Below are 17,479 nucleotides of genomic sequence, written 5' to 3' on the forward strand. Positions count from 1 at the left end.
CCTCTTCAATGGAAGTCATCTGAAACGGTTGCCTTGGAGACATTATTTTGAATGATAAAGATGGAAATAATGACTGTATTTATGGTGTTGAGCAGCGGGCAGTAGAGAACATAAAACGAACAGAACACAAGATAACCTGAGGTACTTGTCATTTGGAAAGTTGCTCATTGCAGCCATTCTACTGTTCATTAGCTTAAAGGGAAAAATCAATATTTAACATCCAACCCAAGGTCTAAAGCTCCAGCTGGGAAAGCTTTAATGATATTTATTTAAACCGTTTCCCAAGATTAGCTGTCAGAGCTCAGCTCCCTGAATTAAAAATGAGGTCATGAAAAGATGGCATCAATAACCTTGAAATAGACTGCTGCATTCTCTCCCTGCATGTCACTTCATGCTAATTCTTTGATTATACAGGTCAATGCCTTTTAGCTGCCGTTAGTTATTTAAGCTCTCACTTTCTATGTGAGCTGCTGCTGCTGCTACAGAAACAGTACATTTATACCGTACATGTTGTTACTCTAATAGCTCCTGTGTTAATGCAGAATTAATGCCTGCCGTGCATAGGCATTTTTATGTAATTGCAGGGGGGAAATATCCATGGCAACAGTGGAGGCAATTGAGAATAATTTTCTCAGAGGTTGTACCGAGTATAACAAAGAACAAGGAATTCCACTCATTCTTTTTTAATACAGCAGCTAATTTCAGTTATTAACTGATGAATACCAGATGTGCACACTAGATTGTAAATATTTATTTGGTTTGGATGCTGGGTTTGTTTCTTTTGGATACATTGCAGACGATATTATTGATTCTTGTATGTATTCCTCGTGGTATTGGTGTGCCTCTGCACTCACTCAAGCTGCACCTCAGATTGAAAATATATCCCTTAGTGTATAGGCTCATAACAAATTGGAAAACCTTGGCCAGTCGCCACCCCGTGGATCATGTTAGAGTAGACTCAATCCTAAATAAAGCCCTTGCTCAGCGTTGCATCTAGTTCCTCTATGCAACACACTGGTCTCTTTGGCTATGCCATGGTGTTCATATTATTTAGTTACGAATCTTACAACATGAGTTTAAAAAGACACATTGCTGTAACAGCCTGATTAAATGACCTGCTATAGGAAAAACCTACGGGACAGATTACAGCTGTGATAGCACTCAGATGAATGACGTTTGATTGCTCTCCCTCATCCACCTGCCATAATAAAGAAATAACTTACCCACATGAAATATACTAGGCTTTTAAACCTAGTGCTTTTTGCAATTAGGGGCTTGCAAATGGTGCCATACTTGCGCAGTTAGACATTCAGAAATACTGATAACAAGTCAGAGGATTTGTTGTTGTTGCATTCTTGCCTTTGGCTTAGGAACAGTTAATTAGATATTTCTTCATATAGGACTTAATGATGAACAGACTTTTCATCATATTATAAATCTGGTCCTAATGTTGAGATTGGATCAAAGAACATAATATTCCACATAGTGAACTGCAGACATGATACAGTATCTAGCAGTTAATCCAAACACTTACCAGTCCATTGCTCAACACCTGTCATGATTAAGGTTTGCTGTGGACAGTTTAATGCAGTTTAGCCTTAGGGGAATGGTAAAGGTCACTTTTAGATCTGGTATTTCTAGACTGGACAAAAGGCCCTAGTTTAGTATTCCTTCAACGCCCTGTTTAACGGCATGAATCAGGATCACTTGAAGTGACAAAAGAAAGGCTTTGGAGCCAAATCTTTCCCGAGCTGAGGGAACAATGACCGTTTATCCCACTCTGATTTGGCTCTGAAGATCGATATTTGCATTTGCACAGACAGGAGTTATTGTTTTGCCAGTTCTTTGAAGCAGCCTAATCATAACACATGGTGATGATGAATATGGATTCGATTTCTTTTACTTCTTCTTCTCTTCCTGAGGTTGTAATACAAATCATTCTTTCCTGTAAATTATTTGGCAGCCTATGGGCCTGTCCATCAACTCTCAAGATATGATTCCTTTAATGAATTAAAGGTCAAATGCAGCGGTTTTTTTATCTAAAAATCATGTCTTGGTAACAATTAAGTACCTTACTGTGATCGTTTTTTAATTAAAATGTTCAAAAAGAAACAAAAATAGTGTCTTAGTAAAGAGCAATTTCTCAAACAAGAATTTAGCTAGGATTGTCTGGGAGTGAGTGGGGAGGGGAAAACTGAAAACTTGCTGTTGGCAGAGAGGTTTGAAACTCTCTTTCTTATTGTTCTATTAACTAATCTATCGCCTGGTGATGTCACAAGGCAGGCCAAAACTCCGTCCGACCAAAACAGGCTGAACTGTCAGGCGGTCTTTTCAAATAGCTCTTTCATTAAAAGGGCATTATCATATTTTTCACAATTTTTGGGGTATTATTCAAACCTACAGTACCAGTCAAAAGTTTGGACACACTTACTCATTCTAGGGTTTTTCTTTGTTTAAAAAACTCCTTTGTTGCCTTGGCCGTGTGTTTTGGGTCATTGTCATGGTGGAATACCCATCCACGACCCATTTTCAATTCCCTGGCTGAGGGAAGGAGGCTCTGACCCAAGATTTGACGGTACATGGCCCCGTCCATCGTCCCTTTGATGCGGTGAAATTGTCCTGTCCCCTTAGTAGAAAAACACCCCCAAAGCATGTTTCCACCTCCATGTTTGACGGTGGGGATGGTGTTCTTGGGGTCATAGGCAACATTCCTCCTACTCCAAACACGGCGAGTTGAGTTCATGCCCAAGAGCTCCATTTTGGTCTCATCTGACCACAACACTTTCACCCAGTTGTTCTCTGAATCATTCAGATGTTCATTGGCAAACTTCAGACGGGCATGTATATGTGCTTTCTTGAGCAGGGGGACCTTGCGGGCGCTGCAGGATTTCAGTCCTTCACGGCGTAGTGTGTTACCAATTGTTTTCTTGGTGACTATGGTCCCAGCTGCCTTTAGATCATTGACAAGATCCTCCCGTGTAGTTCTGGGCTGATTCCTCACCGTTCTCATGATCATTGCAACTCCACTAGGTGAGATCTTGCATGGAGCCCCAGGCCAAGGGAGATTGACAGTTCTTTTGTGTTTCTTCCATTTGCGAATAATTGCACCAACTGTTGTCACCTTCTCACCAAGCTGCTTGGCAATGGTCTTGTAGCCCATTCCAGCCTTTTGTAGGTCTACAATCTTGTCCCTGACATCCTTGGAGACCTGTTTGGTCTTGGCCATGGTGGAGAGTTTGGAATCTGATTGATTGATTGCTTCTGTGGACAGGTGTCTTTTATACAGGTAACAAACTGAGATTAGGAGCACTCCCTTTAAGAGTGTGCTCCTAATCTCAGCTCGTTACCTGTATAAAAGACACCTGGGAGCCAGAAATCTTTCTGATTGAGAGGGGGTCAAATACGTATTTCCCTCGTTAAAATGCAAATCAATTTATAACATTTTTGACATGCGTTTTTCTGGATTTTTTTGTTGTTATTCTGTCTCTCACTGTTCAAATAAACCTACCGTTTAAATTATAGACTGATCATTTCTTTGTCAGTGGGCAAACGTACAAAATCAGCAGGGGATCAAATACTTTTTCCCCTCACTGTATAGAAGACAGCCCTATTTGGTAAAAGACCAAGAACATATAATGGCAAGAACAGTTCAAATAAGCAAAGAGAAATGACAGTCCATCATTACTTGACATGAAGGTAAGTCAATCAGGAAAATTTCAAGAACTTTGAACGTTTTTTCAAGTAGTCTCAAAAACCATCAAGCGCTATGATGAAACTGGCTCTCATGAGGACTGCCACAGGAAAGGAATACCCAGAGTTACCTCTGCTGCAGAGGATAAGTTCATTAGAGTTACCAGCATCAGAAATTGCAGCCCAAATAAATGCTTCACAGAGTTCAAGTAACAGACACATCTTAACATCAACTGTTCAGAGGAGACATAGTGAATTAGGCCTTCATGGTCGAATTGCTGCAACAACAAAAATCACTACTAAAGGACACCAATAAGAGGAAGAGACTTGCTTGGGCCAAGAAACACGAGCAATGGACATTAGACTGGTGGAAATCTGTCCTTTGGTCTGAGGGGTCCAAATTTGAGATTTTTGGTTCCAACCGCTGTGTCTTTGTGAGATGCAGAGTAAGTGAACGAATGATCTCCGCATGTGTAGTTCCTATAGTGAAGCATGGAGGGGGAGGTGTGATGGTGTGGGGGTGCTTTGCTGGTGACACTGTCTGTGATTTATTTAGAATTCAAGGTACACTTAACCAGCATGGCTACTACAGCATTCTGCAGTGATATGCCATCCCATTTGGTTTGCGCTTAGTGGGACTATCATTTGTTTTCAACAGGACAATGACCCAACACACCTCCAGGCTGTGTAAGGCCTATTTGACCAAGAAGGAGAGTGATGCAGTGCTGCATCAGATGACCTAGCCTCCACAATCACCCAACCTCAACCCAATTGAGATGGTTTGGGATGAGTTGGACCGCGGAGTGATGGAAAAGCAGCTAACATGTGCTCAGTATATGTGGGAACTCCTTCAAGACTGTTGGAAAAGCATTCCAGGTGAAGTATGTGAACACTTCTTCAAATTAGTGGATTCGGCTATTTCAGCCACACCCGTTGCTGATCGGTGTATAAAATTGAGCACACAGCCATGCAATCTCCATAGACAAACATTGGCAGTAGAATGGTCTTACTGAAGAGCTCAGTGACTTTCAACGTGCCACCTTTCCAACAAGTCAGTTCGTCAAATGTCTTCCCTGCTAGAGCTGCCCCGGTCAACTGTAAGTTCTGTTATTGTGAAGTGGAAATGTCTTGGAAAAACAACTGCTCAGCCGCAAAGTGGTAGGCCACACACGCTCACAGAACAGGACCACTAAGTTCTGAAGCACAGAGCCCTGACCTCAACCCCATCGAACACCTTTGGGATGAATTGGAACTCCGACTGCGAGCCAGGCCTAATCGCCCAACACCTCACTAATGCTCTTGTGACTGAATGGTAGCAAGTCCCTGCAGCAATGTTCCAACTTCTAGTTGAAAGCCTTCCCAGAAGAGTGGAGGCTGTTGTAGCTGCAAAGGGGGGACCAACTCCATATTAATGCCCATGATTTTGGAATGAGATGTTCGACGAGCAGGTGTCCACATACCTTTGGCCATGTAGTGTAGCTACAGTAGTTGCCGTGGTAACCAAACAAACAGACTAGTTTAGCTAACCAAACTGTTATGAAAATCAAATTCAGCAAACGCAATACTGTTTTCAATTCGACTTTTGCTTTCAAAAGCAGCGCAAACAAAACTTGTAAAAATTAACTATAGCCATTGAAATCTATCGTGCATTATAGGGAAATAATGCACACTCTAGAATGCCCTTCAAGCCAATCAGAAAGGAGTATTCAACAATGCCATGGCATAATTAAGCAATAAGGCACAAGGTGGTGTGGTATATGGCCAATATACCACGGCTAAGGGCTGTATCCAGGCATTCCGCGTTGCGTCATATGAGGTGCCATATTGCTATTATAAACTGGTTACCAACGTAATTAGAGCAGTAACCAGAAATGTTTTGTCATACCCTTGTTATACGTTTGATATACCACGGCTGTCAGCCAATCAGCATTCAGGGCTCGAACCCACCCAGTTTATAAATATATTTCACAGTTTTATCAAGTTGGCTTGATATTATTTGGGTGGTGGACCATTCTTGATACACACGGGAAAATGTTGATCATGAAAAACTCAGCAGCATTGCAGTTTTTGACACCAACCGGTGTGCCTGGCACCTACTACCATACCCCGTTCAAAGGCACTTAAATATTTTGTCTTGCCCATTCACCCTCTGAATGTCACACATACACAATCCATGTCTCAATTGTCTCAAGGCTTAAAGATCATTCTTTAACCTGTCTCCTCCCGTTCATCTACACTGATTGAAGTGGATTTAACAAGTGACATCAATAAGGGATCATAGCTTTCACCTGGTCAGTATATGTGATGGAAAGAGATTTCTTAATGTTTTGAATTCTCACTGAATTCTCAGTGTTTTTTGAATTCTCAGTGTGTATATATATGTATGTATGTATGTATGTATGTATATATATATATATATATATATATATATATATATATATATATATATACACTGAGAATTATATATATATACACACTACTGTTCAAAGGTTTGGGGTCACTTAGAAATGTTCTTGTTTTTAAAAGAAAAGCCATTTTTTTGTCCATTAAAATGACATAAAATTGATCAGAAATACAGTGTAGACATTGTTAATGTTGTAAATGACTATTGTAGCTGGAAACGGCTGATTTTTTATGGAATATCTACACATGCGTACAGAGGCCCATTATCAGCAACCATCACTCCTGTGTTCCAATGGCACATTGTGTTAGCTAATCCAAGTTTATCATTTTAAAAGGCTAATTGATCATTAGAAAACCCTTTTTCAATTATGTTAGCACAGCTGAAACTGTTGTTCTGATTAAAGAAGCAATAAAACTGGCCTTCTTTAGACTAGTTGAGGATCTGTAACATCAGCATTTTTGGGTTCGATTTGATATGATTACAGACTCAAAATGGCCAAAAACAAAGTACTTTCTTCTGAAACTCGTCAGTCTATTCTTGTTCTGAGAAATGAAGGCTATTCCATGCGAGAAATTGCCAAGAAACTGAAGATCTCGCACAACGCTGTGTACTACTCCCTTCACAGAACAACGCAAACTGGCTCTAACCAGAATAGAACGAGGAGTGGGAGGCCCCAGTGCACAACTGCGCAAGAGGACAAGTACATTAGAGTGTCTAGTTTGAGAAACAGACGCCTCACAAGTCCTCAACTGGCAGCTTCATTAAATAGTACCTGCAAAACACCAGTCTCAACGTCAACAGTGAAGAGGCGACTCCGGGATGCTGGCCTTCTAGGAAGAGTTGCAAAGAAAAAGCCATATCTCAGACTGTCCAATAAAAAGAAAAGATTAAGATGGGCAAAAGAACACAGACACTGGACAGAGGAACTCTGCCTAGAAGGCCAGCATCCCGGAGTCGCCTCTTCACTGTTGATGTTGAGACTGGTGTAGACTGACGAGTTTCAGAAGATAGTAGTTTGTTTCTGGCCATTTTGAGCCTGTAATTGAACCCACAAATGCTGATGCTCCAGATACTCACCTAGTTTAAAGAAGGCCAGTTTTGTTGCTTCTTTAATCAGAAAAACAGTTTCAGCTGTGCTAACATAATTGTAAAAGGGTTTTCTAATGATCAATTAGCCTTTTAAAATGATAAACATGGATTAGCTAACACAACGTGCCATTGGAACACAGGAGTGATGGTTGCTGATAATGGGCCTCTGTACATCTATGTAGATATTCCATTAAAAATCAGCCCTTTCCAGCTACAATAGTCATTTACAACATTAACAATGCCTACACTGTATTTCTGATAAATTTTATGTTATTTTAATGGACATAAAAAATTGCTTTTCTTTCAAAAACAAGGACATTTCTAAGAGACCCCAAACTTTTGAACGGTTGTATACAATAATAGAATAATAGTAAAGACATCAAAACTATGAAATAACACATATGGAATCATGTAGTAACCAAAACAGGGTTAAACAAATCAAAATATAGTTTAGATTTTAGATTCTTCAAAGTAGCCACTCTTTGCCTTGATGACAGCTTTGCACACTCTTGGCATTCTCTTAACCAGCTTCATGTGGAATGCTTTTCCAACAGTCTTGAAGGAGTTCCCACATATGCTGAACCCTTGTTGGCTGCTTTTCCATCACTCTCCCAAACCATTTCAGTTGTGTTGATGTTGGGTGATTGTGGAGGCCAGGTCATCTGATGCAGCACTCCATTACTCTCCTTCTTGGTCAAATAGCCCTTACACAGCCTGGAGGTGTGTTGGGTCATTGTCCTGTTGAAGAACAAATGATAGTCCCACTAAGCGCAAACCAAATGGGATGGTGTATCACTGCAGAATGCTGTAGTAGCCATGCTGGTTAAGTGTACCTTGAATTCTGAATAAATCACAGACAGTGTCACCAGCAAAGCACCCCCACACCATCACACCTCCATGCTTCATGGTAGGAACTACACATGCAGAGATCATCCGTTCACCAACTCTGCATCTCACCAAGACTCAGTGGTTGGAACAAAAAATCTCAAATTGGACTCATCAGACCAAAGGACAGATTTCCACCAGTCTAATGTTCATTGCTTGTGTTTCTTGGCCCAAGTAAGTCTCTTCTTCTTATTGGTGTCCTTTAGTAGTGTTTCTTTTGCAGCAATTTGACCATGAGGGCCTTATTCACACAGTCTCCTCTGAACAGTTGATGTTGAGATGTGTATGTTACTTGAACTCTGAAGTATTTATTTGGGCTGCAATTTCTGAGGCTGGTAACTCTAATGAACTGATCCTCTGTGGCAGTCCTCATGAGAGACAGTTGAAGAAACTTTCAAAGTTTGACTTACCTTAATGTCTTAAAGTAATGATGGACTGTCATTTCTCTTTGCTTATTTGAACTGTTCTTGCCATAATATGTACTTGGTCTTTTACCAAATAGGGCTATCTTCTCTTTGTTTCATTGTCACAACATAACTGATTGTCTCAAACGCATTAAAAGGAAATAAATTCCACAGATGAACTTTTAACAAGGCACACCTGTTAATTGTAATGCATTCCAGGTGACTACCTCATGAAGCTGGTTGAGAGAATGCCCAGAGTGTGCACAGCTGTCATCAAGGCAAAAGATGGCTTCTTTGAAGAATCTCAAATATAAAATATATTTTGATTTGCTTAACACGTTTTTGGTTACTACGTGATTCCGTATGTGTTATTTCGTAGTTTTGATGTCTTCACTGTTATTCTACATTGTAGAAAATAGTAAAAAATAAAGAAATACCCTGGAATGAGTAGGTGTGTCCAAACTTTTGACTGTTCTGTATATGTAAAACACACATATAAAATCATGATTTTGGCTGCTCTGGGCCTTTAAGAAAGCCTCTGAAATAAACAGAGCGCCAGCTCAAATTAATTTCAGCACCAGGAAAAGTGCTTAATGGAATAGTCTGCAGGGGTTTTCCACCACTTTGGTGACTTGGCCTTTCCTGGATTCCACAAACCAATCCCCCTTTAACTCAGATGAAAGACCAGCTTATTGTTTTTAAAAACATAATGTTATTGCTTAGTTGCTTGTTTGGCATGTAAATCCATTATTTTAATAGGACGCACATGCTTAATTGAATTTGTCACTGAATTACAATTGTATTGATTTCCAAAGAATCTTACAATAATAGGCCTACATTATATTAAGACATGTAGTTGTAGCCTAATTACATTCCAATATGAAAGAGAAAGACCTGTCTGTCTCTTTTGCCTATTTAACTTTTGTATTTTTTATTACTGGTTAGGTTGCATACTGGAATGTACTATGAACATCATGGAAAATGGCTGCTCATGTAAAGAAAGGCTCAATAGCCACAACCGGAAGTTAAGTATTTATTGACCTCGCCAAAATGTAAGCTCTTGTTCCCTCATTGAGTTATTCCCTCATTGACTTTTCCATGTCTGTCATGTTGTGCTCTTTCTGCCCTCTAGTGTGCAAGAAAATACCTTGCATTTGATTTTGATATTGTGTCATATTCATTACTAGAAGTGTTCCTCAGAGACACATTTTCTGCTTTGAACTCCACCAAGGATTTATATAAGAGAAATCCCTATATTTACATAAATGTAACCTATTAGTGTCCAAAGAGCCTTCATAGGGGACTGAATTCCTTTCATGGCCTCTCGATTGTAGACTGTCCCAGGCACCCTGCTTTCAGGAAATTACATAAGTCATATTGTATTACCATTACTGTATTATGTGATCAGGAGAATGTTATATGCTCTCCCTGTACTTATTCTCTCAGTGAGTCTTTTACAGAGCGGGTGCTATTTATAGTGTGACTCTTCATAGTTAACTGTTCAGCAACAGAGAAGCAGAAAAGAATCAAGCACCCTGTCGTGCCAAAAGAACATTGTTATTTTTAGTTAATTTCAGAATAAAATTTAAATGACAAGATACTGTGTCTGGAATATTGAGTTTAACACTTTGTGTGATGTAACATGGACTTTAGGAGAATGTTCCACCGAGGTGTGATAACCACACCAGTATGGACGGTACCTTCACCTCTCAATGGCATTCTTGAGAATTGATATAGGGAAAAGCAGTCATGTTCTTACCCAGATATAAGACAATGGGTCTTCATCTCCCAACACAAAAATGCCGGATTATGTCATTCTCATCCATGTCTGCCGATAGATACTGATTTATAATTGGTATTGCTAGGTGCCAAACTTAGCATGGCATGGTATTCAATCTTACAGCAGATGGTTTCCTCACAGATTGGAAACGTGAGAGCAGCTCGACAGTGTGTATATGAAATTACTCACTATTTTCCTCACCCTATTTATATAGTTAGTCACGTCGAGTTCACCACATTATTTCTCAACGGTGCAGTGGTTTATGGTGAATAATTGTTTCACTACATTAACATCTGTCTTTTCTTCTCTCCTCCCTCTCCCTCTTTCAAATAAGTCACATTTAATTGTATATTTCCTTTCTTGGCCTGGGGCCTGGTGCCAGCTGTATGAAATGTAGTTTTACTGCCTCTGCTGCCAGCAGTTTGGTTTGTAGAAAAAATAACTAAATTCCCACTGAGCCACTTCAACTCTTAAAGGCATTTCTCTTTGTGAAGAAGAAGCAAACCACTCATGCATGATTCCTTGTTTGTTCTACCACAATGTCCCTTAAAGAGGAAATTGAGCAACAACTTTATGTGCACACATGAGAATAATTCTATGCCTTGAGAAGGTTTGCGAAGTTATTTCCAAATAGCATTTGGATTGTTGTTATAATAGCTGGCCTTAAAGTTATGGGCGAGGCTTTCCAAATAATATTGAACATTCCATCACTGGTTGCTACTACCTCTGTTTAATATTTGATACTCTGTTTTGTGGTGTTCCACCTGTACAGTATTATTCAACATGTTTTTCTCAGTATTTTTGTTGGTTCATATTTTGTTTCACACATTTGAAAAGATCTTGGGAATAATAACCCCCTTCATGTCACAATCCACCCTGTAATTAGTCTCATCAACAGCACAGCTTAGTCAGAATGGATGGTTCTTTAGTTACTCTAGTCTAGCAGCTGTAGTGTGTTAACCGTTTCCACGGTAATGTGATGTAAAGATTAACAAGCCCTGACTGGGGGCCTCTGCCTTGCCTCATCTGCTGGCTCAGTGCCAGGTGTTAGTTGGCTCCCCAGCTCTCTCAGCACATACCAGCTCTGTGTTGCAGCATGTTCTCTAGTCTATGCTAACTGACTCACATCCACCACCACTGTGTACTCTGGTCAGTCAAGTGTCAAAATGAAGGTTGAAGTTATGTGTCTTTGTCTACGCCACAGTTGTAGGCCTAGCATCTCTGGTAAAGGGATACTTCGGGATTTTGTCAATGAGGCCCTTTATCTATTTCTCCAGTCAGATGAACTCATGGATAGCATTTTTATGTCTCTGTGTCCAGTATTAAGTTTGAGGTAGTTTCGCAAGCCAATGCTAACTAGCGTTAGTGCAATAACTGGAAGTAATAACTGTTAGCATTATGCTAACACTAGTTAGCAATTGCACTAGTTCTAGTTAGCAACTCCCTTCAAACTGGACGCAGAGACATAAAAATGGTATCCACGAGTTCATCTGACTCTGGGGAAGTAGATAAAGGGCCTCATTGACAAACTCCCGAAGTATCCATTTAATCTTAATATAACTTCCTAGAGCGAATGTCCTCTTCCAATATAAGTTGGAGCTTTTCATTATTGTGTGGGGGAGTTATCTTATAAATTGATTTATTTTTTATTCCCAGACCCACGGTGGTTTGCATGTAAACATTCATCTTTAGCCTCCCGAGTGGCGCAGCGGTCTAAGGCATTGCAACGCAGTGTTGTGGCGTCACTACAGCCTGGGTGTCGTTACTGACCGGGAGTTCCATAGGGCGGTGCACAATTGGCCCAGTGTCGTTAGGGGAGGGTTTGGCCGGGGGGGCTTTACTTGGCTCATCACGCTTTAGCGACTCCTTCTGGTGGGCTGGGCACCTGCAGGCTGACTTCGGTAGTCAGTTGAACGGTGTTTCCTCCGACACATTGGTGCAGCTGGCTTCCTGGTTAAGCGAGCAGGTGTTAAGAAGCGCGGTTTGGCGGGTCATGTTTTGGAGCACGCATGACTCGACCTTTGCCTCTCCCAAGCCCGTTGGGAAGTTGCATCGATGAGACAAGATCGTAATCACGAAATTGGGGGTAAAAATATAAAAGAAAAAAAACATGAATCTTTAAAGACTTGTTGATTCTTTGACATGTTACGTTGCAGCTACATGGGCAGGGTAAGAGGTGATAAATCCATATTAACTTTGTGTCAGATTTAGGTTAACTCAGTCTCTTCCACTCTGACCTTTCCAGGCTCCTGCTACCTTACGAGAGGCACACCAAAGGAGAGGAAGACAAACCCCTCCCCTCAGCAAAACCCAAAAAACAGGAGCATGGGGCCCAAGAGGGGGGTGCCAAACACAAAGGGGTCACAGCGAAACGACCTAAAGGTGGACTACACCAGAGGCAGGGGGCCAGGAAGAAGAGGGAGAGAGGGGACACTGCAAAAAGCCAGGAACTCTCACAGGTCAGTCCCACTAGTTTTCTGTCCGTCTGTCTCAGGCTCTCACAAACACTGGTTCACACACACTCTTTCTTAGAAAAGATAACATATGCTAACATCACACACGCATCATGTCTATGTATTGAATAACAGTATGGAGGCCTCCCGAGTTGTGCAGTTCTCTAAGGCACTGCATTGCAATGCTTGAGGTGTCACTACAGCCCCGGGGTCGATCCCAGGCTGTGTCACACGGGTTAAGCAAGCAGTGTGTCAAGGTCGTGTTTCAGAGTAAGCATGGCTCTCGACATTCGTCTCTCCCTAGTCCGTACGGGAGTTGCAGCGATGGGACAAGACTGTAACTACCAATTGGATATCACGAAATTCAGGAGAAAAAGGAGTAAAAAGTACACACAAAAAAGAATAACAGTATGGCATGTGTTTTCCCACTAAGGTATCTGAGAAAGGGGACAACCAGGAGCCAGCAGCCATTAAGCAGGATCCTCTGCCCAGAGAAGAGCCTGAAGAGGAGGAGTTACAACTCACCCTGAAGAAAGAGGAGACATTGAGCGAGGAGGAAACATCGCGCCTGAATCCCCCCAACGCAGACTGCCACAGAGCCACACCTGTCCTCCACAGTGAACTGTCTCCACTGTCCGAGTGGAGACATCCCCACCAGCCACAGTCAGACAAACTCAACCCTGAGCAAAGGGACGAAGCTGATGGAACCCTGTCTAAGACCCCATATCCATACCACTGGGACAACAACAGTAAACCTGGGTATAGCAGTCTACCTGACACAAGCAAACCTGACATTACGGTAGCTAAAGACACAGACAGTCACAGTTATGGACATGGTGGGAGGGTGGGGAAGGTGCTGCCCATGTGTAAGCAGAGCCCACCCCCACTGCAGCAGTACTCCACAGAGCTAATCACAGACAAACAGGACTCCCCCAGTAAAAACAAAGAGATGAATCAGTGTCACATGCCCATGCCAACAGCGTACTCAAAGGACAACCTGGGGGTCATGTCTCCACTAGCCAAGAAGAAGCTCCTCTCCCAAGTCTGTGAGACAAATCATTACTCGTTCAGTTCCCCTCCTCTTCCTCCTCCCACTCCGTCAGCCAGCGTGGGTGATGTGAACGACAGTTGTGTTGAAGAGGTGGTGAAACTGAGGCAGGACTCCCTGCCAGATAGCCCAGAGATGGCTCCCATCTTCAGGCCTTCTGTCATCCAGCACGCCCAGAGCATCAAACCCCAGCAAGAGAGGAGTCCTCTGGGGGATTTGTCTGAGCCCTTCACTTGCAGAGTGAGCCACTTCCAGCCCCAGCTCCACCCCCCCTGGCACCCCTACCTCCACAGGACTGAGACCCAGGATGGAGAGGAGAACGCAGGGGAGACACGGATGCACCAGCAGCAGCCCAGTCAGGCACCACCAGGCTACGCAGGTGACTGCTACTCCTCCCCTCACTTACACAACCTCTACCGGCAGACAGAGAACTGTCTGAGTCAAGAGCGAATGGACAGCTATCCCAACAGAGACAAACATGGACATTTTATCAGGGAACGCCAGAGCAGCGAGGTATTCACCTCAAACAATTCTGACAGAGAATGTTTGACTTACAGAGCTCCCCACTTCTCTGAGAGGACACAAACACATGGGGATAGACTAATGGAAGAGGAACCTCGAGATTTCAGTATTTCCAAGCCTGTCTCTCAAAGGATGTCTTTCACAAAGCCCTCTTTCTGTGGTCTCCCGTATCCCATGATGCACCAGAGTTTAGACTGTCACCCCAAAGCGTGCAGAGTCCCTCCAATGACTATATCTACCACCAAACACCTGGAACCCCTTCAGCCCTTCTTCAACCCTAAAGGCCACGCTGAAACTGTTGGTGCCTCTAGACCCAGTAAGAGAAGCCTGGGGGAACTAGAGAACGAGGGGGTGCCAGACCGCAAGGTGCGAGTGGTGACCCCCATGCACCCCGCCGGCTCTGTCCGCCGAGGCGACCCACAGGGAGAGGAGCTCAAACCAGCCGAACCGGCGCACGCCGTCCACTTCCACCTCCACAGCCACATTCCCGAGGGCCACACCTACCCTCCCCACGCGCCCTTCTACCCAGGGATGTACCCCGGGATGCAGGACGCCCTCCATCACAACCTCCAGTACCTGAAGAGCCAGACAGCCGTGTCCCCTCTGGTCCCTCCGCTAGCCTTCCACTCCATGATGCTACAGAGGCAGTTGATGGCCTCCCAGCCCAGCCCCCACCACTTCTACAGGCACCCTGGGGGGGCGGCCCTGTACGGGGACCTCCTGCACCACCTGTACCCCCTGTCCACCCTCACCCACCCACAGCTGTCCTCCATGCACCCCAGCACCAGACTCTAACAGATGGACCCACATGGAGCTTAACCGTCTCACCCTGGGACAGGGGATCTAGTGTTCTATTCTTCAGTAAGCATGACAACACTGATTAACTGTAGATGGTGGATTAACTCTTTAGTCAGGCACACAGTTCCATTTTTGTGTATTTTTTGTTTTTTGCACTGTATCACCACTTAGTTACTTTGGATAAATTTGCACTCTATGTAGTGTTTGTGTTCACCAACCAGGTTGTTTCTCTCACTCAACAGTCAGGTTCTTATTATCTTTGAGTGTGGAGGGAGACAGAGAAAAGCCATTGGCATGCATGTCAGGGGGATAATCATATTTGCTGGGTCTCCAAAGGATTGGATTCCAAATCACTGCAATGCGACAACTTCATCCTCCAAATGTGTTCTGGGGATTTTTATCAGGTTGAAACACTTAAAAACATGAGGGGACTATCTAAAATAAACTATTTTCACAAGATTTACCATCGGAAAAGTTCATGCAACTGTTAAGCATTCGGCTACTCCACCTTCAATCAATGTTCTGGATCTGTTTACAGCTCTCTAGTGTGGTGCTGTGGCCTGTTTGTGTTCATGTATTAGACCACTACACGTCTTAGAAATGACTGTGTTAAAACAAGGTGCTGTACAAAACCACAAGGTGCTGAGGTATTGTATGTAGATAACAGCTCATTTTCATCAGAACACCCAAGCTGTGAAGAAACCACATTTGACGTTTTTCATCAGTTGTTTTTAAGGCAAGTCGTATCGTTTGTCAGGAACATTCTCTCAAAATGTTTTGTTGACCCTTGAGAGGTGGGAAAGTGACCCAGATACATTAATATATTGAACAGAAGGTATTTATACTGCGCTTAACATGAGTCACTGATGCTGCCTACTGTGACATCTGACAGCTCTTATCTTGACATAGCTCTGAAACATCACTGGTCTAAGGCTGTTTACTGCGCCTCCTTCATTCAACAGCATAATGCATGATAAATACGAATGTGTCTTGTAGATTATTGCTTTGTGAATATCTGTGCCTTTCTTAATCTTCGATTAGGGGTTGCAGCACTAGTTTTCTATCATGACTGACTTTCAGGAGACTGTTGTAGGCTTGGCCTACAGTATGTGCAGCCCACCGGAGTTGGATGTGACCTGGACGCGCCAGCCTCTGTTGAAGACCATTGTCCAGCCCAAGAACTGCATGTACTTTAGTTTTTTGTTTTTAAGCGTATTTGAGATTATCTGTATAATGGAAAGCGCTATATAAAATAAATCTATTATTATTACAGTTATAAGGTTCCATTCTATCATCACATTGCAGTACAAACTCATTGGACTGTAATTGTATAGTACCATAGTTACCGTTTAGCACAGGGATAGTTAAGCACTGGTGTAGAGAATGGCTACTATAATAGATTTATGTGCCACTGCCAGACATAGTGATCAAAAGGCAGCGTGTAGCGCCCGAGGAATAATAGCACCTGGTCTGGGTTAACAACCATCATAACTGCTTTTAATGGGTATTTGGAACATGTGAAATATAGGTAACACATTTGCTGTTTAAATTTGTTTTAAAGCCAATCGACTGAGATTGAGCAGACACTTAAAGGAAAACTCCACCCAAAAACTATATTTTGCTATTTGTTTCATTAGTTCATTGTTGATATAGTCCCAACATGTTTTGCATGACAGCAATCACGTTTTCAAGATATACAACTTGCAAGATGCAGGAATACAGCCGTTATGATGCATTTCGCATCATATGATGCTGCGTATTTCTGTATTTTTAATGTTATACATCTTGAAAACTTGATTGCTGAAATGCAAAACATTTTGGGACTATATCAACAATGGACTAATGAAACAAATAGCAAAATATAGTTTTTTGGGTGGAGTTTTTTCCTTTAAGATAAACATTCATTCACAATTACATGCTCTTAATGTCATATTTGCCTCAGCAGCGTCAGTAACTGACGTTTAAGTTCCTTAACATTCAAATCCATTCTCTGGCATCTTTCTCTGTCTGACATTTTAATAATGTAAATACTGTTGACTTTTGACTGTCTGTTATCATGTGTAATATGTTATAATCTGTAAATAGTATAAATGCATACAGCTGGTTACACAATCTAGATGTCACAGGTCACCTTACATTTAGATCTGAACACTAAAGTTAGGACTTTTTTATTTGCTTGTTTTGTGTTCTTGTTTTCCACATTGTTTCCATGTTGTTTTTCTTTAAAGTGTTTTTGATACTATGTGCCATCTGTTTACCAATGATTCAGCTGGCAAACAAGAAAAACATTTTGTATTATATGATCCTCTGTATATTTAATTAAAATATTTTACTATCTACGAATGTCTTTCTCCCCTTAATTGTGGTGGTACTATACCACAGATGGGTGGGATTGGGAAATGGAAC

The 17,479-nt window shown here is 42.1% G+C and overlaps 1 protein-coding gene across 2 annotated transcripts in view; it reads left to right on the top strand.

The window, feature by feature from the left end:
• LOC106577140 (AT-rich interactive domain-containing protein 5B) overlaps positions 1–17,412 on the top strand; it is a 67,373-nt gene extending 49,961 nt beyond the window's left edge. For both annotated transcript variants that reach the window (XM_014154904.3, XM_014154905.3), the window contains 2 exons: positions 12,498–12,711; positions 13,139–17,412. In XM_014154904.3, coding sequence (XP_014010379.1) covers positions 12,498–12,711; positions 13,139–15,070 — 2,146 coding nt within the window. In that variant the 3' untranslated portion in view covers positions 15,071–17,412. The remainder of the gene's footprint in view (positions 1–12,497; positions 12,712–13,138) is intronic.
• Positions 17,413–17,479: the final 67 nt, after the last annotated feature.

The sequence above is a fragment of the Salmo salar genome, chromosome 18 (genome assembly GCF_965601325.2).
Source record: "Salmo salar chromosome 18, fSalSal1, whole genome shotgun sequence".
Taxonomy (NCBI): Eukaryota; Metazoa; Chordata; class Actinopteri; order Salmoniformes; family Salmonidae; genus Salmo; species Salmo salar.